The sequence below is a fragment of the Phyllostomus hastatus genome, unplaced genomic scaffold, assembly GCF_019186645.2.
Source record: "Phyllostomus hastatus isolate PE091 unplaced genomic scaffold, TTU_PhHast_1.1 phas_scaffold_182, whole genome shotgun sequence".
Taxonomy (NCBI): domain Eukaryota; kingdom Metazoa; phylum Chordata; class Mammalia; order Chiroptera; family Phyllostomidae; genus Phyllostomus; species Phyllostomus hastatus.
Genome location: NW_025334013.1, coordinates 20,558,209 through 20,585,577, shown reverse-complemented (window position 1 = coordinate 20,585,577; position 27,369 = coordinate 20,558,209). Strand labels below are relative to the sequence as shown.

Sequence of the window (27,369 nt, the reverse complement as noted above, 5' to 3'; positions counted from 1 at the left end):
TAAGGACTAGTCATTTCACCTCTTGATAAAATGAAGTTGGACTAGACTATCTTGAATGTCGCTTCTACTTCCCAAATCCTTGACTTCATGGTCTTGTCCCAATCTGTCCTAGTTTCTGGGGTATTGACTAGTGTTCGTGGCCAGCCAAGACCCAGTCCAGGCGCAGTGGGGCTCCTCCACATCTGCCACAGTAACACCACCTTTGTTCTGTCTTATGACACTGCATCGAGGTAATGGGAAGTTGCTGTTCATTTTGTCTTAATAAGAAAACCACAGCATCTAATGTATATATTCTAAAGACTGGGATATTCCAAAACGTTTATACTAAATTTACATACTTAAATAAAAAGAGTAATTTAAACACTGTTAATGTCCAAAACCACCGTGTTTGGAAAAGGCAGGAAATGCCCGAGACTGTTTAAATTGTTTATAAATTATATCCCAAAGCTGGAACTTTACTGGATAGGAAAGATCACAATAACAGTAGCTTGGACCAGAAAGCCTTCTATGGCCCTGACCAGTGCAGCTTAGTTAGCTGGGCCTTGTTCTGCAAGGCAAGGGGCTGCCGGCTCAACTCCCAGTCAGGACACGTGCCTGGGTTGCAGGGTCAGTCCCGGCTGGTCGGCTGGTCACCTGGCCAGTTGATGTTTCTCTGTCACATTGATGAGGCCCTAAAACTGGGCTAGGTGCTCTACCCAAGCACTGCCAGTGCACTCTGTCCTTGTCCCTACTGTCACACCCGAAACTGTGTTGCTTAGTTGCTAGTCTTCCTGATCATGCACTGCAAGTTCCTCAGGGGCAGGGATCTTGATTACTCATTGATGTCCCCCTAGTGCCTGACACATAATAAAGGACTACATAAATAACTGTCGGATAACTGTTGAATAAATAACCCACTACCCTCACTTAGTGACCTGCCAAGGAGCAACAGAAGCAGGCAGGAGTGGAACTGCATGATATAGCAAGTAAGAGGCATCATTACCAAGAGCCTAGTGTTTGCTGGTTGCGAGGTGCACACAGGCTCTCCTCAAAGCGTGACTGATGGGATCCCCAGAAATTTCACTCAGTGTCCTCGTAGTGTGTCATACTACACCTGCCTACCAGGAGTAGCACCAAAGGATACTTGACATTTCGACAGGACTATTTTGACTATTTATCCAACTCTTACTCAGATTTTGGCAAAATTTGCAAGCAGTAGGTTAATTACAAACAGCTAAGCACAAAGAATGAACACTCTTCAAGAGAGGAGAAGTTAGCCCTGGCTAGTGTAGCTCAGTGGATTAAGCACCTGCCTGCGAACTGCAAGGTTGCCAGTTTGATTCCCAGTCAGGGAACAGTCCTGGGTTGCAAGCCAGGTCCCCAGTGGGTTGCGAGAGAGGCAACCACACTTGATGTTTCTCTCCCTCTCTTTCTCTCCTCCTTCTCCTCTTTCTAAAAAATAAATGAAATCTTTAACAAAAAAAAGAGAGAGAGAGAGAGAGGAAAAGTTGTTGTTGGCTATATTTTAATAGAAAATTCCCCTAGCTATATTTTAGAGAAACTAGGTGAAGTATCTATTGTGCAATTGCTTAGCACACTGTTTGGTAAAGGATTAACAGAATTTTCTACCCTTCACTGTGAGAAAAAGCCCTCTGGTTAACTCTCTAGCTCTGTTCCCCTGACAACCTACTAAAGAGTAGTGTGTCAACTATGTTGCTAGGCAATGTTACATATGGTAGAAGTGACCCCCTAACTGGTAAATTGCATCCAAACTGGGAGAACTATAAACACCTAATAAGAAGCCACACCTCTGGGCTTCTCTAAGTACAGTGCCTCTTGGAACAGATGTGTGTCTTGCGGGGACTCTAGCAGCTATGTCTAGCGGAGTTATTATAAAAGAGATTGCTCCCAAGCCGGGACAGCTCCCACACTTGCCTGATATGGATCATCTCTTTGTCCAAAACTCAGATGATGGATAAAAAAATTGCTCCCTAAAATCGCAGTTGTCAATGAAGAGCTGACAGTGGTAAAATCATCTACCTGGAGGGTCGGAGCAGATGCTAAATGCCATCCTTAAATCATAAAGCTTCTATATCATCAGATCACAATGGTGTGAGTTAGTGTCCTCTGTAAAACTAGGACATGTCAGAAACCAACCAAACTATTCCTGACAAAGAAAAAACTTTTTATTGATCTCTACAGAAGCATTATTCGAAGAAAAGAATTCAAATTTTCAGCACTATAATGAGGTTGGAGGAACATAGTAATAAGGGATGTGGTGGAAATACTGAATAAAAATTAATGAAAACATTGCCCATCGGAAGTAACTGAATAAAGTGCCCCCTTTTTTGGGTTAGAAGATAGTGTGATCACGTGAAAGCACGAGGCGAGCTATAAAGGACCCACAACCACAGGAAGAACAGGTGGTGCTCCAAACAGAGCGCAGCAGGAATTCCGCACCCACCCAACCCTCGGCCCCTTCCCACACGGTTACGCTACACCTCACACGGGACACACAGTAAAAACCCAGAAGTCCAAGTGGAACAGCCTGAATTCCGTTGACCAATGGCCACTCCAGTCTTCCCCCCTGCCCTCGGAGTCAGTGCCTGTAGTCCTTCCTGCTTGTTGTTTTCTATGTGCTTTATCACAACATCAATTAACGACAATGACAAAAAACCATCACAGCATTCTGAACCACCAGACTACACAGTTCCAAAACACTTGCAGACCACGAGGTCAGTCATTTTCTTCGGGAGCATTTTAAATCTCGGGGCCACCAAAATATTTACACCAGAATGGCATCTTTCTGCCAAATGACCACAAGTTATGTTGCTCTACATCATTTCTTCATGTATTACAATTTCAGGCCTTATTTACATTCCTCCCCAACCCTCACTGAGAAAGCCTGTCCCCTTCCCCCAAGCGAAACAACTTCCCAAGGAAACCATTTTAAATTACATTATAAGTAAGAATCCTGTTCCCATTCATGCAATATATCTAATACAAGATAAAAGTATCCCTTTGCGAACTTATTCAGAATGTGCGAGAAAGATGCCAAAACATAACCTAAATCACCAATGGTCTGTGTTGGACCCAACTGTGAAACTACTTATAAAAATATCACCAACTCCACAGATTAAACCTCAAACACACTGCGTGGATTATAAATACTGACCACCAAATATAAACATAAATTTAAAACAGGGCAGTTTATGGTCTGATAGTCCAGACAAAGATCTCCTTTACAAGTGAGGGAACTCAGCGATCTAGTTATTACAAATGCCAACACAAACCCTAAACAGCCAACCAGGAATGCAACAATCTGAAACATTATGGAAAAAAGAGAATCATTTAAATATTAAACTTCATGTTCCGTCTTCCCTCCACGGATTCTCCTACTTTAAAATTTAATAAAATGATCAAATCCCAGAGTGGTTCTAGGGGTATGAGTTGGAGTTCGAATTTCCAAGTTTCCACATCACAAACCTAATCAGATTTGGGGGCAAGTTGTGAATAATTTGGCCTCCACTCCCCATTTTACTAATCCACTATTTTCTAAAACTTGTGGGAACATAAGAGTCTATTAAATATTCAGAAGGTAAAAGGTAGCCTAAAATAGAACACAAAATTAAGTTCACTCAAAGTCTTTTTTTATATCCTACTTTTCAGTAGGGTTTCATAACCTTGAACTCTGAACATTTGGGACTGCACAATGCTTTGCTGTAAGAGGCCCTCCTGTGAACTGCAGGATGCGTAGCAGCATCCCTTCCCGGCCCCACAGCTGCACTACGTGTTAGCAGCAGGGGGCCAGCTGCAACATCTCAGAATGTCCCCAGACATTGCCAAATCTCCCTGGGGGGCAAAATCACCCTCAGTTTAGAGTCACTGTCTTACAATGATATCTCTAATGTAAAGTTTTTTATTTTACACCCAGTGATATGAATAGGTCATGAGGTCACTGAAGAGGCTCCGTGCTCTACCAGAGAACATAGGCAGATAAGTTAAACTGTGAGGTAGAAAAGTCATATGAAAACATCAAAAATACTTTATAAACAGGAAGAGCAAAAACATCAAACATAACTCCTTGCAAAGTATAGCTTCTACACATCCATTTAGGTTTGCCTTTTGCTAAGATCCCTCTTTTAAGACAACAGCTAGCCCTGACTGGTGCAGCTCAGCTGGCTGGGCGTTGTCCTACAAAGCAAGAGGTCGCTGGTTTGACTGCAGGTCAGGGCACGTGCCTGGGTTGCCCTTATGAGAAGCAACTGATTGATGATGTTTCTCACATCGACGTTTCTTTTCCTCTCCCTTACCCTCTCTCTAAAAATAAATAAATAAATAAAATCTTTTAAAAAATACACTTGTTTAAAAAAACAACAGCTAATATATTCATTGCAGATTAAGAAAAGTGTTTCCAGTCCTTAATAAGTTTCCATTTGTAACTCTTGATCTAGAACAATAATTTTCAAACTCTCTGCAGTAAAAGACCAGTTTTTAAATTTCCAATCTACTGCAGACCAACATGTGGTCCTACTGTGTGGCCTGGTGTCAAACCCACAGGCCAGCACCTATGGGTGGGCTGTAGCTTGAGTAGCACTGGCTAGAGTTTAACTTCTGAGTATAGCGTAAACACTTTCTGAACTCTACAACAACTAACATTTACAAGCCAACTTATGATGTTTTAATGATCATTTTTGTTCAAGAGGAAAAAAGGAAAGTGATTTTACCATGTCTTGATATATAAATACATAAAATTAAAGAAAGTAAAAGCCATTTCTTTTTTTTTTAAAGTTGAAAGGAAACTGTGTTTTGTTTGCATATTTGTTTCATTAGGGATTTCTTTTAAAATCCATTTTGGATACCTTAATATAAGACAAAATTATGAAAGTGCCTTGAATATTTGTTTTTAAGATTTTATTTATTTATTTTTAGAGAGAGGGGAAGGGAGAAAGAGAGAGAGAGAAACATCAATGTGCAGTTGCCTCTCACGTGCCCCCTACTGGGGACCTGGCCTGCAACCCAGGCATGCGCCCTGACTGGGAATTGAACCAGTGACCCTTTGGTTACCAGGCCAGCACTCAATCCAGTGAGCCACACCAGCCAGGACACCTTGAATATTTTTAATTGTAACATTTCCTGCTCTTTAGCCCTTTAAAGAAATGCAGCCTTTTGTGAGAGTAATTGTACAGCTGCTAAGTGGGTGAAAAGCAAACTTGTTTTAAAAACCTGTTCTACTAAACTTCCCTTTCCTTCCAGAGGATCTTTTAAAAGGTAAGAAATGTACAAACATAACTTGTTTATATGGGCTTACATTTTCCCTCCAATTAAAATTCTCTCTAGAAACTAAGTAAAAGAATGTCAGTGGTAGCTACATTTCCAGGTTACACAGCAACAGCCTTTGCAAATGGCTTGAAAAAGCAGGAGAGAATTTTTAGTTTTGCCCAGACCATATGCTTTATGAGCACACAACAGGTTATTGGTGGGTATAGAATCGTCAAATACCAAACTAAGCAGGAAAGCCATCCAGACCTGCGCTCCCAGGTCTCCTCCCGGGGCTAACTTACAATGTAATTCAACAGGGTGAGTCTAAGTGCCACGACGAGGCTTTTAGCTCGTCTCCACACTTGCCTGCACGTGCATACCCCCGGCTTTGAAAACTGCAGTCTCAGATTTAGAAAGTGCCCTTTACAATCGTGTGTTAGGCAGCCCTGCCTGCCTTATGTCAACAAAGCTTTCTCTGAAATACTTCAGAAAATTAGAATATGGAAATCGATAGGAAAAGTTAGGCAGAGGTAAGACTGATCTCAAAACTTAAATATTTTCTTGCCCACCTTTCCAGAGGACAGAAGATGACGACAAAGGAATGCAGAAGACTGAGACAATCTAAAAACAAGCATGGAGGTGTTCTTCTCCTTCTCCTAACCAGAGTTCGGGTGCACGACGGGAGGAGCGGGGAGCCTGAGGGCCAGCCCCAATTCACTCGGAATTCGGGACAGTTAAGCCATCAGCAAACCAAGGGCGCCATACTAAAAAGTCATTCGTCCTTTGAGCCACAAAATCGAACCTCTACTATGTAGTTAAACAAAAATGCAAATACGTTAACAGTGAAAACGATGTTCCTCTCAGGGTTCCACAAAATTGGACAAATGGTGGCTTTCAACCACAGAATGAGCGACGACAAATTCTAAAATCTCTTTCCCACCAAGGTACTGCTACATGAGTGTCTCTCGATCTGTTAGGTTGGGCCGCATTTGTGGCCTGTCGTCGGAATCGTCTCCAGCAGGGTCGTTCTCCTCCCCCGACTCCACGTAGATTGGCCAGTCACTGTCCGTGTCGCTCTTTTCTTGGCTCTCGGAGGAAGCCTCCACCAGGCTAAGGTTGATGGGCATCAAATCGTCCTCGTCTTCATGTGCGTCTGTAACGCAGGTGCAGCTGTCACACAGCCCAAAGCGCCTCAGCCCCTGTGACAGGTGACTCGTGAAGGTTCTTCTGCAGCCCTTGCAGATGATTGGACGGTTGGATCTGTGGACCTAAAATTACAAGCAGACAAAGTAAATGTCACAGAAATGGAGCTGAATCACAGCCTTCAAGGCCCCACCGATGTGGGCCCTGGTTGACCCTGCAGCCTCATTCCTCACCACTCTTCCTGCTGTGCCATCAGCTGCAGTCTCAGCCTCACCAAGGTCCTTGCCGCCTCAGAGCCCCTGGACATCCCTGGGAATTGCCTTCCTCCCCATCGCCAACCCCTCCCCCTTACTAATGCTTTCAGACAAGTCTCTGATGCTCCAGACCAGGTTAGGTCCCCCAGCTATATATTTTTACTTCTACTTCCTTGATTATACAGCAGTATCCCATTATCTGTGGGGAGTATGTTACAAAACCCTTCAGGAATGCCTGAAACCACGGATAGTACTGAACCATACATATGAGGTCTGTCTGGAAAAAGTGCAGCCACTCTCAATATAATGAGAACAGTTCGTGTGACATCGATGTAACCTGGCAGTCAAGAATTGTGGACTGCAATGCACATGCGTGAACAATGACCTCACTGTACTAGGCAGTGGTGACAGTACATGCAGGTAAGTAAGCGTGTATTGTATAGCCGCTGCACTGAAAATGACTGAGCAAGGGAACTTCCGGTCAAGATGGTGGCACAGGCAGACATGGCTCACCTCTTCACACAGCCACATCAAAATTACAACTAAAATGTAGAACAACCATCTCTCAGAACCGTCAGAAATTGAGTTGAATGGAAGTCTAACAACTACAGAATTAAAGAAGCCACATCAATCCAAACTGGTAGGAGGGGTGCAGATGTGGAATGGGCTGGTGCCTCACCCTCGTGTTGCAGATAAAAATTCGGGAGGGATACTCAGGAGCTAGGAGTCCCAGCCCCACACCAGGCCACCCAGCCTGGGGTTCCAGTGCCAGGAAGATGAAGTCCCCGCAACTTCTGGCCGCAAAACCAGTGGGGATTGAGTCAGTGGAAGAAACTTCTTGAGTCCCAAGCAGTTCCTCTTAAAGAATCCACACATGGACTCACCCACTCAGACTCACTCCCTCTGCGCTCCAGCACCAGGGTAGCAGCTTTAAAGGCACCAGTGGCACACAGGGAGAAACCTAAGTGTCTGGCATCAGGGCAAGCAGAGGCCACAGTCCCTTTACAAAACCCCCACCACAGAGCAGGCAAGCTGGTGCCATATCTGAGACTCCATCAACTTAGTTAACACTGTTTGACCTGCCTTAGAGATCCCCAGAGACTCTGCCCCACCCAACTTACAGGCCCACCCAAACTGCTTTTCCACATGAAAGGCCAGCCTTGGTTCACACATCACAACTTCCTAAATCCTATCAAACAAGCCAGGCCAGGCTCTAGCAGCAGGCAGCTCTGATTCACAGCTTGGCTTCACCTGGGAATCTCCAAGCCAAACACAAGTAGCAGCCTTATTGCTTTATAGCTCAGGCAGGGTGGCCCTGGGCGAAAACACAGGTTGGGGCCGACCTTGGCCTGTACCACTTGGGAACCCCAGAGCCAGTGCACCCTGTGGACAGGTACACACAATGTTGGAGCACCGCCACCCTGCCCCTGCACAGCTGATCCTCCACAGAGGGTGGAGGTTGGCGGTCAGTGGTCACAGCCAACCTTTCCAGCTGACAGGCCTGGGTAGATCTCACCCACTGATCTGCCAACAGCAACCAAGGCTCAACTACAAGAGGAGGGTGTACTCAGCCCACACGAAGGGCGCACCTCAAGTACCCATCCAGGGTCATAGGGGAGGCTGTGCCACTGGACCCTACAGGGGCACCTACTACACAAGGCCACACTACCAAGACACAGAGTCAAAGCAGTTCTACCTAACACACAGAAACAAACACAGGGAGACTACCAAAATGAGGAGATACAGAAACATGGCCCAAATGGAAGAACGGACCAAAACTTGAGAAAAAGAGCTAAATGAAATGGAGATATGCAATCTATCATATGCAGAGTTCAAAACACTGGTTATTAGGATGCTCAAGGAAATTAGTGAGGACCTCAACAGCATGAAAAAGACACAGTAAGAAACAAAGGATAATTGAAATAATGAATAATTTACAGGGAAACAACAGTAGAGTGGATGAAGCTGAGAATCAAATCAATTACCTGGAACATAAGGAGGCAAAAAGTGTAATAAAATGAGGTGCACAGCACCTACACACCTCACCCCCACCTCCACACAGGTGCTGGGGTTGGGTGGGAAACTGAAAATGCAGCTGACCTTCGGCATCACACCGGTGACACGGACTCAGAATCACCCATCTGAGCCCTGGGGTTCTTTGCCTATGACAACCACCCCTGACCAAGAATCTAAACTTTCTTAACTCTTCTCTAGGAAAACCATTCTGTTACCGTAAGTTTTAACTTACTCTAAGTGCCAGCAACACAGCTTCAATTTAATAGTAGAAACATGTTTAAAATTCTCTGAAAATACTACAGTGGACAGAGATGTGAAAGATACTTCTAACCCTTACATTAGACCAGTAATTTTCAACCTTTTTCACCTCACGGCACACATATGCTAATTGCTAAAATTCGGTGGCACACAAAAAATTTATTTTTTGCCTATCTGACAAAAAATAGGTATAAGTTTTGGGTTTTTTTATAAGATTTTATTTATTTATTTTTAGACACAGAAGAAGGAAAGAAGAAAGCGAGTGAGAGACAGACATGTGCTCTGACTGGGAATCGAACTGGCGACCTTTCGGTTTGCAGGCCCATGCTCAATCCACTGAGCTATACCAGCCAGGGCCTAAATTTTTGTTTTTATTGAGTGATTTTAGAAAGGGATGAAGGGGGAGAGAGAGAGACAAACATCAAGTTGTTGTTCCACTTATGTATGCGATTGCTGGTTGATTCTTGTATGTGCCCTGACTAGGGACTGAACCTGCAACCTTGGCATATCAGGACAATGCTCTAACCAAATGAGCTACCCTGCCAGGGTAGTATAGTTGTGATTCATTCACACTGGATGACTACTGTTGTGTTGGCTGTTGTCATTTTTTTATTTGACAATCCAAGGGAAAAGAGGTCGGTGCCCCTGACTGAACAGTCAGGTATTGCATGTTCAAAAATTCTTGTGGAACACCGGTTAAAAATCACTGCATTAGACAAATGTCAGGAGCCACCCCACACACACCACAAGAGAACCGCCAGCTCACTTACGCTCAGGGCATGGCTCCGCAGATGCTCCTGTCGAGTGAACCTCTTGCCACAGGTCTCACAGGGGTAGGGCCGCTCGCCCGTGTGTGAGCGGATGTGACGCTTAAGGATGCCCTTCTGTTTGGCAGTGTAGGGGCAGAAAGGACACTTGTGGAGCTTGATGGGGACCACCAGCACGTCACCTGGGAAACCAAATGGATTGATTTAGCTGTACAGTAAGCTGCAACAACACTGCCTCCGATGGATGGCATTTGGGGCTGGGGGATTCTACCAGCCCAGATCGAGATGATGGATCAGACCCCTGGACCAGGGTTCTTGCTTTGACAGCCGCTCCTCGGCACGGCTTCCAGGCACATACAGAGAGGTTTGCTACAAAGCAAATTTATTGCCCCCCCCCGCCATCGATTATCCTCCCCTCTCCTGGTTCATGCCCACCGGTAAATAAACATGCTTTTAGATCTTTCACCTTAATAAAAGCCCTGCACTCATGGCCCCCTTCAGCTACCAATGCACTTCTTCGTTCCCTTCACAGTGAAACTCCTTGAAAGAAGCATCTAGACTCACTATCTTCACACCCATTTCCCTTTTAGGCCTACTCAGTTTGGTCTCCCCCGGCACCCCAATCATGAATATTGCCCTTTGTCGGGCCCCCTAATGACCTCTCCATTGCTAAACCCAGTGATCAGTCCTCCTCTGCCTGTACATAGTGAGGGACAGAGTTGATTTCTCCTTTTTCTTGAAAGACTGTCTCCTCTTGGCATCCATCCCTCTTTCTCGATTCTCCTCCCATCTCACTGCCTACCCCTTTTCAGTCTCCTTTACTGGGTTCTCCTTATTTCCCTGGCCTCTAAAGGTTGGGGCTCCCCAGGGATCAGTTCTTAGATCTCTTCTCTTCTCCTTCTAGATCACAGGTGGCAAACGCAAGGCCCGCGGGCCGAAACCGGCCTGGCATCTTCTTTTATCTGGCCCGGCACCTTGTTTCCACTGGCAGCAGCACCGAGCTCTCCCTTAACTGTTAAGGTGTAGTTACATTGATACAGCCCTACAATTACACCTGGCCCTCTGAAGGCAACTTTCAGGCTGGTGAAATGAGTTTGACACCCCCGCTCTAGATCTATGGGATAGATAGGTTTGAAATTCCACGGGCCCATATTAATGACTCCCAACTTTCTATCTCAGTTCTGACTTCTCCCCAGAACTCCAAACTTACCTTTGTAGATGCAATTACATCCTGAACATCTGTGGTTGGATATCCCATTGGCATCACAAACGTAACATGTTTAAATTAACTGCTCAAGCTAAAAACTTTAGGGTCATCCTTAACCCCTCTTTTCTCATACCGCTCACACAAGCCATTAGCTTTCACGCCGATCAGTGTGAATTGTCCTCCCTCCCCTCCAAAGCCAGCCTGTCCCCTCCACTAGTGCACAGGATCCCATCGCCCCTTGCTCTATTAATTGCCCTTCCTCTTCCATCATCAATCATCCTCCTCTCTCCTGCTACCACATGGAGTCGAGGAGCACATCTCTCAGGAGGAGTAACTGGGTAATTGCAGTTACTTCCTCCGAAGTGATCCTCCTGCTTCCACCCCTACTCCCCTAGGTCTACACTGCCCTGGGCTCTATAGGTGGAGAGCAAGGGAGGAAGCAAGAGGAGCACTAAGGAGGATACTGCGCACAGTACCCAAAGGGATCCTTTTACTGTACTAGGCTGAGATCCTCTAGTGGCTTCCTTGCTCAGAGTAGTGTCCTAAGGCCTTCTCATGGCCTGCAAGACCCTACCTGGCCTACCCTCACCCAAACTCCTGAGCTCACCCCCCAGAACTCTCTGCCATGCTTACTTTACTCCAGCCAACACCAGCTGTTCTCTTGGGTCACTCGCCAAATGCTGCCCTGCACCTGGGCCTGTGTGCCTTGCTCTTCTCTCTGCCTAAAATGTTCTTCCCCCTGATATCAGGACAGTTTGCTCTTTTACTGCCTTGAGGTTTCTGCTCAAAAACAGCTTGCTAGGAAAGGCTTCCTCGTCAACGCTAAATAAAATAGCATCCCCTTCCCTTTCTATCAAACTTTTCCCTGCTTTAGTTCTTCTTCATGTTACATATTCAAGTATTTGTTTGTTGTCTGTCTCCCTCCACTAGAATGTCAGCTTCATGAGGACAAGGACTGTCTTTTGTTCTCTGGAATAAACAATGCTTGGCCTGTACTAAATGCTCAGTAAATATCTGTTGAGTGAATGAACAAACAAACAGAAGTGAAAAGATGTTGACGAAGCAAGCCAATGATGGAATGCTGGACATTAAATGACCCATGATGAGGCTGAAAAGAAACAGGCAGAGGTAACAGCAATGGGTACTCCTGGTGTCAGAAGCCAGGGTAAGAAAGAACTGCAAGGAGAGGAAGGTCAGAGTCCACTGCTGAGGGAGGTCAAGTAAGAGAACACCTGAAAATCACTCTTTACCATACAGCTGACCTCATGACAGAGGTTTCAGCGGTGTGTAGCGGGCAGAAGCCAAGCTGCAGTGGGCTGAGGAAACAGTGAGAAATGAAACAGTGGAGGTAGCAAATGTAGATGAACTTTCCAAGAAGTGATAGGAGGTGCTAGAGCTGGGCTTGGAAGGTCGGGAAGGAGAAGATTATAGCAGGACCTAATGCTTTGACAGTGTCTGCGAATGTGGGGATGGGCAACAGGGACACAACTACCACAACAACTTCCTGCCATCTCCCTGCCCTGGTCTCCCAGCGGCACACCATCTTGTGCTAAGGCCAAATTAAACTTCCTGAAGCACAAATCCTGTCCACTCCCAAGCTCAGGGACTACCGAAGATCTCCCTTGTGCCTACAGATAAAAACCTCACCTCTGCCCTGGCTGGCGTAGCTCAGTGGATTGGGCAAGGCCTGCGAACCAAAGGGTTCCCAGGTTTGATTCCCAGTCAGGGCACAGGCCTGGGTTGCGGGCCAGGTCCCCAGCAGGGGATGCTTGAGAGGCAACCACCTACTGATGCTCCTTTCCCTCTCTTTCTCCTTCCTTCTAAAAATAAATTTAAAAAACCCTCATCTCTTAGCATTCAGCATTTTCCATGATCTGACTCTAGTCAATTTTCTCCTATGTCTCGTCTTCTTACCCTCAGATGCCACATTCATACAGCCTCCCTGATATCCCAGTAGGAAGCCAGTTCTCCTGCTTTTGGACAGCCGGGAAGCTCACGCCTCCATCTGTCTTCCAGCCCTAGTACCCTTCGACCATGTGATGCCAATTATGCACATGTCTTATCTTATTCTTTGAGGGTCGGATCTATGTCCGACTTATCTTTGTAGCTTCACCAAGAAGGTACTCAAATATTTTTTTAAAGATTTTATTTATTTATTTTTAGAGAGGGAAGGGAGGGAGAAAGAGAGAGAGAGAGAGAAACATCAATGTGCGGTTGCTGGGGACCGTGGCCTGCAACCCAGGCATGTACCCTGACTGGGAATCGAGCCTGCGACCCTTTGGTTTGCAGCCCGAGCTCAATCCACTGAGCTGCTACGCCAGCCAGGGCGGTACTCAAATATTTAAGCAAATAAATGAATGACCAAACAAATCAGTCCTACTCAGTGCCTTGGCACTTGGAATAAATTTAGCCTGGAGCTGTGTGCATGGAATCAAAACCTGGAGGGCACCAGACCTGGCCGGGGGCCAGGTGGCTGCCTCGCCACAGCACCCAGTAGCTGGAAACCTGACTTCACAGCCTGACACTCAAGACTTGAATGAAGGTAGCAGGCAGCTGAAGCACAGCTTGATACTTGTGCTTACAGGCAGCTTGTGCTGAAAGCTAAAACAATTGCACTAAAATCCTCGATCCAACTGTGCTCCTTCAATCTGTGCAGTGAGTGAAGTGAAGCCAGCCCAGGTTTCTAGTTTTAGCTGCGCCGCTTACCAGCTCTGCGTTCTCAGGAAACTCACTAAACCCTTCTGAGTCTCGGTTTCTCTGCACTTCCTCTGCCAAACTCACGGGCATGAGGAAGGTCTAATGACTGTGAAAGGGTGAGCAGAGTCTGGGAAGGGCTCTAACCTGCATGGAACTGAGGCTGCAACAAGTCCCCGCAGAGCACTCACTGAAAACAGCCGCTACCATCTACATGTTGGCTGAGACAGTGTCTCTGAGGACCAAAACAGCATTTCTGAGTCTTTCAAGTCTAATTTTAATCAGACACACACAATGTTCTGCTTCAAAAAATTGAAATGAAAAAAAAAAAACCCTAAAGACAGGCATATACTAACGAATAAAAGCAGCTGAACTCCATTATTTAAAATACTTTCATTGTTCCATATTGAAGGGTATATAAGAATTTGATTCATTAATTTCTTTTGGCTTTAGGTCCTGGAAGCTATAGGATGCTTTCATCAGGAAGGTGACAGCCAGATCTATTTCTATCTCCCACGAGACACTTTACCACACAATTAGCTCAATGTTAAGAAGAGTTAACTCTTGAGCGCAGGCTGAGAACCAAAGTATCGCAGGTTCGATTCCCAGTCAGGGCATATGCCTGGGTTGCAGGCCACGGACCCCAACAACCACACATTGATGTTTCTCTCTCTCTCTGTCTCTGTCTCTGTCTCTCTCTCTCTTTCTCCCTCCCTTCCCTCTCTAAAAATAAATAAATAAATAATATATAAAAAAAAAAAGAAGAGTTAACTCATCTTTCAAAATTGTTCAGGGACAAAACCAAGTGCTCTTAAAACAAAAAAGCCTACCAAAGGATATAAGAAATTTACTCACATGAAGCCAAAGGCTGACTCTAAAATATTCTCAAGTAGGTCATACCATTGACCATAACATGTTAGTGAATGGCTTTGTGCCAGTCACCATGGTTGGCACAAAGAAAAATAAATTCCCTACCTGTCTAGAACATGTTAGCATACATGACAAAAGATTATGAACACCCTGTCATTTGGTCCTCAGTCCTGTGAAAAGCAAGACAGAGATGATTATCTCTAGAACAAAACAGGTCCAGAGAGATTTAGTGATTTCACCAAAATCCCACCGCTGGTTGGTACAAGACAGTAGTTCTTTCCATGTCTTCAAACTGCCCTCAACATGCCTACACGCTAGTTGTAGAGGTAAAATACATACATGAAGAGACAATGACCCACTCAATTAGTACCTATTGGTTGTAGTGGTGGCAGCTATGATGTGGTGAGAGTGATGGTGGTGGCAATGACAGCATTGGTGGTGGTGGTGGTGATGGTGATGATGGGAGACTACAAGGCACAGATGTGGGTGCTAAATGACCAGCGAAGATGATGAATGATAATGGCGCTCACCTGAGTCCTCCCCGTACCAGTCGGCCTGGACATCCATCATGGAAGTCATGGCTCCTCCCATGCCATCTGGTCTTCCCTCCAGACTCCGAGAAAAGTGATGGTCCACATCATCTTTGCCCTGGACAGCACTGTTGCGCAGGAGGGCCTCCAGGAATTGCTTTACATGGAAGTTACTGTAAGCCAAGTCCACGGCCTGGCCACTGGGCAAACCCTCCTCCATGTGGGCCAGGCTCAGTGGGGCAGCGTACTGCTGTAGCTGCTCACCAACCTCCACCTCCACTTCGTCAGCATCAAACTCCACCTTGGGCTCTATCTGTTTGGGCAGAGTGGAGAGGTCACTGTCCGCTGAGCCACTGCCCTGGCTGTCTTTCACCAGCAGTTCCAGGGGGTGGCAGCCTCTGCAGTCCCCGCAAGGGGACTCTCTTGGACAATCCACACGCTCTTCTTCCTCAGCGGGACAGGAGACCAAGCTCTTGGTATCACAGGAGGTCCCCTCCTTGCTAGAACTGGAGCTTCCACTGTCAACCTGATGAACTGCTGCTGCAGCCGCCGCTGCCGCCGCTGCCACCGCTGCAGCCATGGCAGCCTCCTTCTCCATCTTCCGGCAGATATCCAGGGATGACCTGATGTATGTCTTGCAGAAGTTCACCACGTCATTCATCTGCAGGTAGCTGGCGGCTGACATAACTTCAATCACATTCTCCCCACACAAATCCAACTTCCCGGAATAGAGGAAATCTAAGATGATGGAAAAGGCATCGGAGGTGACAATGTCCAAGGAGGCGGTGCTGTGCCGCCCGCTGTCCTGGATATAGTGAATGAGTAGGGCTCGGAAGTAGCCACTGTTGGCAAACAAAATGTTCCTGTGGGCCTTGAAGATCCGCCCTTCCACAATGATGCTGCAGTCACAGAAAAAGTCCCTCTTTCGCTGTTCATTCAGCTCTCCCAAGAGCTTGGCATAATAGGACTGCACCTCCATTTCTCCACCAGCTGCTGCTGCTATTCTGGAGTAGCCTGTATCCCTGCCAAGAATTTTGAAAAGTTAATTCACAAATTCCAACTTTACAAATAAGATGTCTATTTTTAATATTTTTATTTCTTTAGAGATTTCATTTATTTTTCAGAGAGAAGGGAAGAGGGGGGAACAAGTGGGAGAGAAACATCAGTAGGTTGCCTCTTGCAACCCAGGCATGTGCCCTGACCAGGAATTGAACCTTAAACCGGCGACCTTTTGGTTCAAAGGTGGGCATTCAAGCCACTGAGCCACACGGAGCCAGGACATTTTTATTATATTTTTTAAATTCTTCTCAAGACACTGGTTCAACAGTGTCTTTATATATGGGCTATTTTGGATCTAATAAAAATCAGAGGTTGTCCAACTCTGTTACGTTTTGAGAAACAACAAAAAATAACTAGAGCTAACTACATGTGGGCAGAGTACATGGCGTTTGATTCTTTCAATGAATTTTTAGAAACACCCTATGACAAAACACCAATATTGTCCCCGTTTTTCTGATAAGGGCAAGAGACTCAAAGAAGACAATATGACACAGTTGCAACAGAGCCAGGACTCAAAACCAGGCTGGTTAACCTCCAGAGTTCATGCTCTGATGCACTACACTCTACTTTCTTCAAGGCTCCAACTACAGATAACACCCAAGCCTGAGAATTACCCTTCAGTCTACACTGTCCTGATACACAGCTTAGAGACTGGCAAGTAGTCTCAGCTCACACCTCTTATGATCACTTTGTGGAAACATTGGTGGATTCTTGGGCCAGCATGCATTGACCATTCTTATGGTTTCAGTGTCCTTTTTGGCTTTGGTTGGAACCATCCTTCCCCATTCTTGGTCAATGTGCTTTGCATCTAGCTGGTGCCATTCCCAGGCTCCACCAGTTGTCCACAATGATTGGCTCAAAGATGGCCACAAGGCTTGGTCAGAGCCAATGAAAAGCAATGAAATGTTTACTGGGAGTTCAAAAAAAGTGCACTCTCTCCTGCTCTGCAGGCAGGTGCAGTATGAGGGATGCTGCCGCCACCACCAGGAGAACCGGCCTAACAAGGATGACAACCCAGCTCAGGGAGGGGTAACAGATGGACCCAGGGACACCATCTAAGCCCCAACTTCTGCTGTGCCAGAAGCCAGTTAAGTTCCTTTTTCCTTTTTGCTTAGCTTGTATACGTCTTCCCTCCTTCCTTCCTTCCTTCCTTCCTTCCTTCCTTCCTTCCTTCCTTCCTTCCTTCCTTTCTTTCTTTTCTTTCTTTCTTTCTGTTTATTTTATTCTCATTTGAGAGAGAGGGAAAGCAGGGGAGGGGGGGAGAGAAAAAGAAAGAGAGAGAGAGAGAGAGACATCAATGTGAAACATCAATTAGTTGCATCCTATGACTGGGCATGTGCCCTGACTGGGAATCGAACTGGTGACCTTTCGGTTATGGGGATGATGCTCCAACTGAGCCACTCTGCCCAGGGTTGAGTTGGGTTTTCTATCTCTTGCAAGTGAGAGACTCCTGGCTGATTGACTCTACTACCCTTGGTTTACTCCTCTGTATTTCTGTGTCCTGGCCCTTACCTCTCTGTGGACTACAAGCCGTATGATCCGTGTCTTATTTCATTTGATATCCCCCACAGCACCTGACAGAGTGCTTTGGACAAGGTACATTTGCTAAATACAATGAAATACTCTTTTCTTAACTGCTAAGTAGAACATGTATAAATCAAATTCAAAATCTTTCTGCTAAAATTCCATCTGCGTATATGCTTTTGCCGGTATATGCATGCATTTTTTCTGGAAGGTTATATAAGCAGGAGTTATCTTCTTTCCCAAGCTCTCTGCTCCATCTTTCCCCATCACACAAGCCACAGAACCATCCAACAATACCCCTTTTACTTACTGACCCACCAAGTTCAGAGAAGTGTCTACAACCAAGCACACCATTTCCCTTTACTGAAATTGCAAAAAGCCTAGTTAGAGCTGCTGGCCATAGCTAATGACTCTTTAACATTCTTCCTTTCTACAACTGGAGCACAACAATGCCTTACCCAACCAGAAATCGGGCACTCTCTTCCCCCAAAAAGGGTCCTTCCTCTGGCAAAACTAGATCCCCAAAGTCCTAACACAATAACCGCACAGACTTTACTCATACAAGACCCACAACAACCTTGGTAAAGGGCAATTTACACTGACTTCATTCATATGCATAACAAGTGATGCATTAAGGTTGGAAACTAGAGAACCAATTAGGGCCAGAAGTGGACAGGAGCCTCTCTAAGCAAGTAAAGTGACAAACTTAAAAGTGAGAACTGACAGCTAGGAAAAGGTAAAACCATTCTAAAAAACTAGACCTATGCATTTTTTTCAAAATATCAGCCTGAGGCCATTTAGCTAAGGGCATTGAGGGCTCCTACATTCTCCAAATGGCCTAAGGACATCACTAAATTATAGCCCAGGGCTATAACAGATGAGCCTAAGCCATCAAGAAGACTTATCTTTTTATATTAGTCTAAACTCAGGGAAGTTATGTCATAATTTTGGAAATTCTCACCCAAAGTAGTTAGAATTAGTATTTGGTGCAGAAAGGAAGAGAACTGTCAGATACCTGAAAAATTCTACTATTCCCAAATAAATCACCCCTGAAAGTTTGCACAGGACTACAGTTTTGTTTCATCATTCTCACCTCTTCTGGCTGCTCCACCCAAGCCTTTCCAGCAGTTCCTACTACTGCCCCAGCAATCAAAATGGTAAGAGAAGAACAAGATATAGAAAAATGCTACATTTAGATACCACATTGGCCCTGAATGGTGTGGCTCAGTGGATTGAGTGCTGGCCTATGAACCAAAAGGTTGCCAGTTCAATTCCCAGTCAGGACACATGCCTGGGTTTTAGGCTAGGTCACCAGTGGGGGTGGGTGAGAGGCAACCACACATTGATGTTTCTCTCTTTCTCTTTCTTCTTCCCTTCCCCTCTCTGGAAATAAATAATATCTTAAAAATAAATAAATAAATACCACATTGTATGCTTCCTCAGAACTGAAAGAAAACCCATCAGACTGGTAAAATCACATTTTTTTAATGTGATAATATCCACTATTGATGGGAATATAAATTTGAACACCATTTTAGAGGGGAATATTTATCCAGCTTAAAATGTACATATCTTTTGCCCCAGAAATTTCATTGCTAAGAATTTACCCTTTTGGATGTATTCTAAAAAATGCACTAAATTATAATTTCAGAGATGCCAGCAATTACACCAGGTCTTTTTGTACTAACGCCAACAGAGAAGTTAAATCAATGAAGTGCAATCACACAGGGAACTACTAGGCAACCATGTTTTCAATGAGCTAGAGCTGGGTGTGTTTATATGAAAAAGGACACTAAGATACAGTAAAAGAGAAAAAGGCAAGATGCAAAACAAAATATACAGTATGAGCCTATCCTTGCATATGTTTTTGCTGGTATATGCATACATTTTTTTCTGAAAGCTTATACAAGCAAATACCCTTGAGGAGAAGGAATATGGGCAAGAGATGTGTGGTAGGAACTTCCATTTTCCTTTGCAACCTCTGTACTGTTAGTGTGTTCCACTGTGTACTTGTATTGCTTTTTTTTTTTTCCTAACAAACAAAGGAGGAGGGGCCAAGGGGTGAGTAGTTGGCAAACCAGGGCGATAAACATCTAAGTAGGCACAACACTTCTGAACTTGTACAGTGGTCTTACCTGCAGGGCCTCCTCCCAGGACACTTCCATCTTTTTTCACTGGAAGATGCTCCTTTTCAACAATAGCACTCAAAATCCATTTCCTTTGGCTTACTCTCTGCAAATATTCTAAACTCTATTGGCTCATGCGAATACTCCCTGACTTTGCACAAGTCTATCCACATACTCCCTTCAAAACTTGCCTCAATCCTACATTGGCATATAATGTGAAAACATTCATTCACATTAATCTTAGTTGCCTTTGGTGCTCTGTGTCCCTGGGACATGCTGAGGATCAACATTTCTCCCAGAAAAGCAGCTCTTGGGGCATACTGCTCTCAGAAGTGCATTTATCCACACTCTGGCAGGCATCCTCCCAACCTTCCCACAGTTCCAATTCAACAGTTACTAGCTACAAACAATGCCCAACACAAGGAAGATGCCAAGAACAGAAAAATGAACCTAATACTACATAGTGCCTGTCCTCCAGGAGAGGGCAGATGTCAACACTATCACCTGCAATGAACTCCCACATTCCCCTGAAGGAATCCTACTCAGCCAAATCACAAGGCGGTCTTCATTCCGACACCAATAGCAGCCTTGAATTCCAACCACTGACTCCAGACAAGACTCCTCCAGGTTCACTGACCTGAGAATAAGGAAACCTGCTCATCAATTGTTAGCATTCACTGAGAACTACTCACGAAGCACTGTACGAAGACTTTACAAATGTTAATTAATTTTAACCTCACAAGAGCCCGATGCAGTAGACACATCATTACATCCTCTTTTTCCGAGGAGAAAACTGCGGTTCAGTCTTACAGATTAGCACACCCAAAGCTAGGATTTGAACTGAAGTCGGTTTGATTCCAGACTTGACACCCTTAACCACCATGCCAGCCTGACTCCCCAAACCCTCCAGGACACAATGAGAAGGGTTAGGAAGTCACTCTTTCCCCAAAACATGGAACAGAGGGGAAGGACACGGAAGAAGTTTCCATTTCTACAGAATTGCAGGGTGAACTGCATTTTTGGTTCACCCGATAAATTGTTCACAGGATAAGGGGGTCCTCCCCGGTCCGGACCCAGACGACCGGAACTTTGGCCTCAGCGCGTAGGGAACCGAGGCCTTCCTTGCCCCTCCCGTGGCCTCCGCGGACAAAGTGGCCATCGTTACGGCGGGCACTGCCTCGTGCCCCCGCACCTTCTGGATGAGCCCACTCCCCGACCACCCTGGTGGACCACGCCGGGGGACAGCCTAATGCCAGGGAAGGTGGGGGACTCTGCCTTCACGGCGCCCGTCTCCAAGCTTAAGAGGAGATTGGGGGTAGGTCATTCGCTGCGGGTATCTGGGAGTCGCCAGGTCCGGGCGGTCGGAAGAAGGCCGACTGAGATGCAGCCTCCCTGCCCGCTGACCCCCGGCCAGGGCCGACCTGCCGAGTGTCCTGGATCCTGCCCAAGTCAATGAAAGCGGCAGCGCGAAACCGCTTCTTGGTTCTCACCTTCCAGCGGGTCCCAGCAGCGCCTCCAAGAACCTACGTGCACCGACACGCCCCCCTTTCATTCACGGGTCGCCCCCTCCATTGAGAGGCGGGGTAGCCAACCAATCATGGTGCGCCTGGGCTCAGGAAGGCGGGCCTTCGACCAATAGGTTAGTCAATGGCGCCCGCGCCCCCTCAGGAGGATGCGCTCTGAAGGCTTCATTGCTCGCGGGGTGATGGGAGTTGTGGTCTCAGCGTTTGTTTTTCGGTGAAAGATATAGTGGACAAAACTACAAGTACCAAGATGCCAAAAAGGGCAAGAACCAGCGCTAGCCAAAGGCCCTTCGGTCTTCTGAGTCCCACTTGAGGGACCTGCGAAGTATTGATCTCTTTGTCCGGAGAGCTAAAGGCGCGTCATGCATATTAATACAACCTGGAGAGTAAAGGCTATGACTTTTCCGTGCCCCTCCGCAAAAAAATCTGGAAATGTGTGAAATGGTTTAATCTACTCAACAGGTTTTTTTATTATATTTTTTCCATTATCATTTAGTCCCCTTATACCCCTCACTCCCCCGCCATCACCACACTATTGTCCATGCCCATGAGTCCTTTTTACTCAACAGGTTTTGATAGAATACTAGCTACCTTTTTTTCCCCTTGAAAGGCTTTCAGGTTCGTATAACACTTAAATAGCAGTACAAGGTGTTAAGCAATGGTACAGGCAAGATCTGGCATGGCTGTGAACAAGATACAGGTTACTGTTCTCCAGGAACTTAATTTTAATGGGGGGTGGGGTGTATTAGCCATTAGGGCTGCTGCAATAAAGTGTCACACGTTAGTTTAAACAACGCAAATTCATTGTCTCACAATTCCGGAGGCTAGAAATCCAAAATCAAGGTGGTGGTAGCATCGGTTCCTTCTGAGGCTATGAAGGAAGGATCTGTTCCTGTCCTCTCTCCTTGGCTTATAGGTGGCCATCGTCACATTCACATGGCCTTTCCCCTTGGCCTTCTGCGTTCATATTTTCCTTTTTTTAAAATATAAGGACATCAGTCATATTTAGTAAGGGATTCACTCTATCCAACACAAAAGTTATTTGAATAATTACATCTGCAGGCAGAACTGTAAGCAGAGCATCTCATTGTCCACTTTGCCTAAAAGGAGAAATGGCCTAAGGTCAAGATCTGTACCAGTTCACAGGCAGTGACTAATGATTTGAGCAGCTCAGAGCTAAAGATTAGAAGGTTACAACAAACAGGTGTGGGAAGCATGGATCCCCCTTGAATAGGCCCAGCTCGTGAGACAACAGGTATGCCATATGAATGCTCGCTATGGGCTCCCGAGTGTTCAGTGGATTCATGGACAAAGGACCGTGATGACAGGGGTAAAGAACAAGGATACACCCTCACCAAAGCCAAGCTAGCAACCACCGCTACTGATACCCAGTTTGCCCACAGCACCGGTCAGCTCTGAACCCTTGAATTGGTATCATACCTGGAGGGCACCAGCCAACTACTTGATGGCAAATTGATTACATTGGACCACGTCCCTTGTGATGGAGGTAGGAATTTGTTTCCCTAGAAGAGGCACTTACTCTGGATTCGGATGTGCCCCACAGGCCTCTGCCGGCACCTCCATGAGTGGACTTACTAATCAGTCTTGGTATCCCACACAGTATCGTTTCTGATCATGGAAGTCACTTCACAATAACGAAGTGAGACACTGAGCTGACAGCCACAGGATTCACTGGTCTTACCATGTGCTCCATTGGCCAGGATTCTAGAATGTTGGAAAGGCCAATGGAAGGTCCAGACAAGGTTCCCTCTGTTAAACACTTCGTGAGATAGAGCGCCATCTACAGGATGCAGTGATGCACTGAACCACTGTGCTGTCTCTCCTTTAGCCAGATACTGAGTTCAAGAACCAAGGGGGCTAGATGCAGGAGAGGGGCTCCTCTCACAATAAAACTTTTTGACTCAAAAACTTTTGTTTCTTAGCCCTATGACTGTAGGGAGGGGAGGAATGCTAAAAGCTCTTAGTGACCGAGGGAGGAATGCCTCTACTAAGTGATGAAATTTTTCCACTAAAACTGAAAGTTGAAATTGCCACTCAACCATTTTGAATACTTCTTGCCTCTAAACAGAAAGGAACAATTGAAGAAAGAAAGAAAGAAAGAAAGAAAGAAAGAAAGAAAGAAAGAAAGAAAGAAAGAAAGAAAGAAAGAAAGAAAGAAAGAAAGAAAGAAAGAGAAATCAAGGTGTCATATGGGTTAAAAACTCTGGCTATCAAGGAGAAGTAAGTTGTTATCATACCACAGGGGCAGGGAGGCTTAGTGATAGACTCAACTGTATCTCTAAGGGTCGTGTTCCTACCACAAATCCTGTGATCAAAGTTACCGTAAGACTACTGCAATTCTATGCAAGACAACTTCACAGGGCACAGATCTCTCAGGAATGAAGGGTTGGATCTCTTCTGTGGGCCAAGAACTTGACCATCTGTTACTAACTGAAGGCAGAAGGAACCTGAGATAGTGAAGAGGAAAAGTCACAAATACAAGAGCAGTCTTAGAATGGGTTACAGAGGGGAGGATGATAGTCTGTATTTGATCTTCTTTCTTCAAAGTATATATTTACATATTTCAAATAGTTTTTCTTCTCTTTCTTCTCCCTTTCCCCTATTATTGTCTCCAAGTGGTTGTCTAGGGAGAGTAATTCACAATTTAGTCATAGATTGCAGATTTTTGTTTAAAGATTTTATTTATTTATTCCTAGAGAGTGGAAAGGAAAGAGAGAAACATCAATGTGTGGTTGCCTCTCATGTGGCCCCCACTGGGGACCTGGCCCGCAACCCAGGCATGTGCCCTAACTGGAAATCGAACATTGCAACCCTTTGGTTCACAGCCTGCTCTCAATCCACCAAGCTACGCCAGCCAGGGCAAATTGCAAATTTTTGAGAAGGGATTGCAAGGGAGCTAGAGGAGGAACATCGGGGTGTCGAGGTGACTTCCTAGGCAGTTAAGGGTTGTTTTTTTTTTTTCAATTATAGGAGTGATAGCTGCTTTCTGCTAAGTGGGAAGGAAATCTAAGTTTGGAACTCAGGGTGTATGTGTTTGGCAGCAAGTGGGTTACATAGGACAGTTAACATTTGGGCCAGCACACTGTAAAGAAGGGAAAGCTTCCCTTCCAGGTTCAACCGTTGAGTTTATCAAATAAATCAACAACAGGAAGATTAACAGGAGAAAAGGTATACAAATGTATTCATTTTTAATATTATATGCATGGAGAATTCAGAGGAGGGGGAAATTAGTGGGGTTTGAAAGCATATATACCATCTTAATAAGCGGAGGGGTGGGGAGAGGTGGGCCACTTAGGGGAGAGGGTAAATGATCTTTAAGAAAGATGAATGGGCCCGTAGAAGAACAGATGGGAGATATGATAGTTTGCATCAGTTTGTCTGGTTATGCGTCTAACCTCCTCTGCTGTGATGAGTCAGGCTTCCCTGGTTGATGAACCCTAAAAGGAGGGGGTTTATAACAAGGTTTATTACAATTGTGTTCCTCTACCTGAACTTGCTGTTTTTCAAGTGACTTCAACTTAAAATAATCAATATACCAACATGACATATTTGAGGCTGGCATTTCCTGAACTCCAAAAGCATCCAACCCCCGTTTCCCTTTTGGGAAAAACCTTAACTGTTGTCACAGTAAAAAGGAAATGCCAGTTATCTCTCATAGCTGTGTTTTTCTGCAGAAGCAGAGGTGGCTAGATCTTTCCTCTACCCACTCTCAGAAACAGCCAAGAAGCAGGCTCATGATGCATGAGTCCCAAGAACAATGCTAGAGCCATTCGGAAGACTATTATTTATTATTATTGTTGTTATCATCATCATCTAAACCATGCGAAGAAAGGCACTGATAGGTTTTGTGGCTTGCTTCCCTGAACCAGTCCACAGCGCCACCTTCTGGAAACCTTTGGTGATAGCCACCTTTCGGGAGCCAAAGTCATCAGCTCTTACTGGGAAACATCCTTTGCTCTTTGGACCGCAATAATCCACCTGCTCAGTGGTTCTAAGGGTTACATGCGACGGCACACAAAGCATGTCCCCCCTTTTGCAAATTATAAAAGAATACATATTCTTTCATAATAATGTGAGGCTGGAAGGAACAGGACTTTACTCAGGATCACACAGCATAGCACATTAGTAATAAAACTGATTCTACCCCCCAGGACAGGGGGTGGGGTTCTAGTAAAAGTTCAACAACTGTCTTGGAAGTGGGGGCATGAAGTGTGTGTAGTGTTTGTAGATTTTGATCATGTAAGCACTCCCACCTTCATCAATTTTAAACGATCTGTACGACATCACTGTATGCAGAGTTAGGAAGAGATGTACAGTAAAAGGCACAGCATAGTATTTCTACCATACTGATACAATAAGTTTATCACTTCAAAAGCATAGACAACAATGAAATGTATAAAAATAATTACATAGTGTGAGTTTGATTACCTCCATTTAATCGTAAGTTTATATCATTATTTTATTTAGATTTTATTTATTTATTTTCAGAGAGAGGGGAAGGGAGGGCAAAAAAGAGGGAGAGAACATGGATGTACGAGAGAAACATTGATCAGCCACCTCTCACACGCCTCCAGCTGGGGACCTGGTCCACAACGCAGGCACTGACTGGGAATCAAACTGCCAACCCTTCAGTTTGTGGGACGACACCCAACCCACTGAACCACATCAATCAAGGAAGTTTATATCATTTTTAAAAAATAATGGCTGTGGCCCTGGCTGGCGTAGCTCAGTGGATTGAACGTGGGCCTGTGAACCAAAGGGTTGCTGGTTCAATTCCCAGCCAGGACACATGCCTGGGTTGCAGGCGAGGTCCCCAATTGGGGGTGTGCAAGATGTTTCTCTCCCTCTCTTTCTCCTTCCTTTCCCCTCTCTAAAAAATAAATAAATTCTTTAAAAAATAATAACCTGGCTGGCATAGCTCAGTGGATTGAGCTCGGGCTTCGAACCAAAGTGTCGCAGGTTCAATTCCCAGTCAGGGCACATGCCTGGGTTGCAGGCCACAGCCCCTAGCAACCGCACATTGATGTTTCTCTCTCTCTCTCTCCCTCCCTTCCTTCTCTAAAAATAAATAAATAAAATCTTTAAAAATAATAATAATAGCTGTGCTAAACAGCTAGCTTATAAAGTTCTTGAAATTTTAACAGTTAGCTCTAGAAAGTTGAACTAGATAGAACCTTTCTATCTGCTTTTAGGCATGCACTGTGCTACCTCTACCAGCAACTTAGGCGTTTTCGTTTTACAATGGGTCCCACAAATTATGTAGCTGGTCCTGCTGCCAAGTCTATGCTGCGATCTCCGCAGCAGAAATCGGGCAGTCTTTAGGAATGTCACCTTCCAGAATCATCTCCAGACTAGCTGCCTTCCGCTGAGGAAGCCCAGCCTCTTCAGAGGAGCCAGAAAGTCATTCTAGGGCCGCTCCTCTAAGCCCTGCCTGGAGACTGACAGCCAGCCTCACCTGAATGATTCCACAGCACCACCTGGTGGCAACCGGGTGCAGGGCTTCCTGGGAGTCTAAGGCAGGAGGATCCCGGGACAGAAATCCTCAGCCAAGAGGCATCCAGCAGTGCGCAAGTGGGGGTGTGGGTCAAAGATGGGCCTGAGGATCAAGGATGAGGTAAATCTGTGCATCTATATTTCACCCAAAAGGTAGTGGTAAAAGAGTTCCTAGAGGTCCTGAGGACTGAAAAAATACATAGTTTCAGAGAGAAAAAGTGACCAAAGCCTACAGCCCAAGATGAAAATCTACCTCTGCTGACACCCAGTCCAGTTTCCTTTCAACATACCGTTTAATGCAAAAGAAGCTTATTGGGGAAGGGGTTATAAGGAAGATAAATGGTAATGAAAAATGCAATAAAAATACATTTAAAAAGATACTTATTAACCAGTGCCTAGCAATGTGTTAGGCTCTAAGGACAGGGGTAACGGGCTAAGACAATAATGACCTCATCAAGGACTTTGCCATATGTGTTGGGTGTTTTACTTATTTTGCTTAATCCTCATAACGACCATGAATCTTATTCCCATTTTAGTGATGAAGACACTAAAGCCAGGGGCAGTTAACTTGTCCAAGGTCACATTGCTGGGAAGTGGCTGAGCTGGGATTTGAATCCCGATCTTCTTGATGTTAGTGAAGGGA

The 27,369-nt window shown here is 45.3% G+C and overlaps 1 protein-coding gene across 1 annotated transcript; it reads right to left on the bottom strand.

Moving 5' to 3' along the window:
* Nucleotides 1-5,065: 5,065 nt before the first annotated feature.
* On the bottom strand, nt 5,066-21,200 carry ZBTB8B (zinc finger and BTB domain containing 8B). Its single transcript, XM_045859436.1, has 4 exons — nt 21,180-21,200; nt 14,981-16,002; nt 9,683-9,861; nt 5,066-6,509 (listed from the first exon to the last, which is right to left on the bottom strand). Exons 2-4 carry the CDS (start codon nt 15,957-15,959, stop codon nt 6,192-6,194), a joined length of 1,476 nt encoding a protein of 491 aa, XP_045715392.1. The 5' UTR covers nt 15,960-16,002; nt 21,180-21,200; the 3' UTR covers nt 5,066-6,191.
* Nucleotides 21,201-27,369: the final 6,169 nt, after the last annotated feature.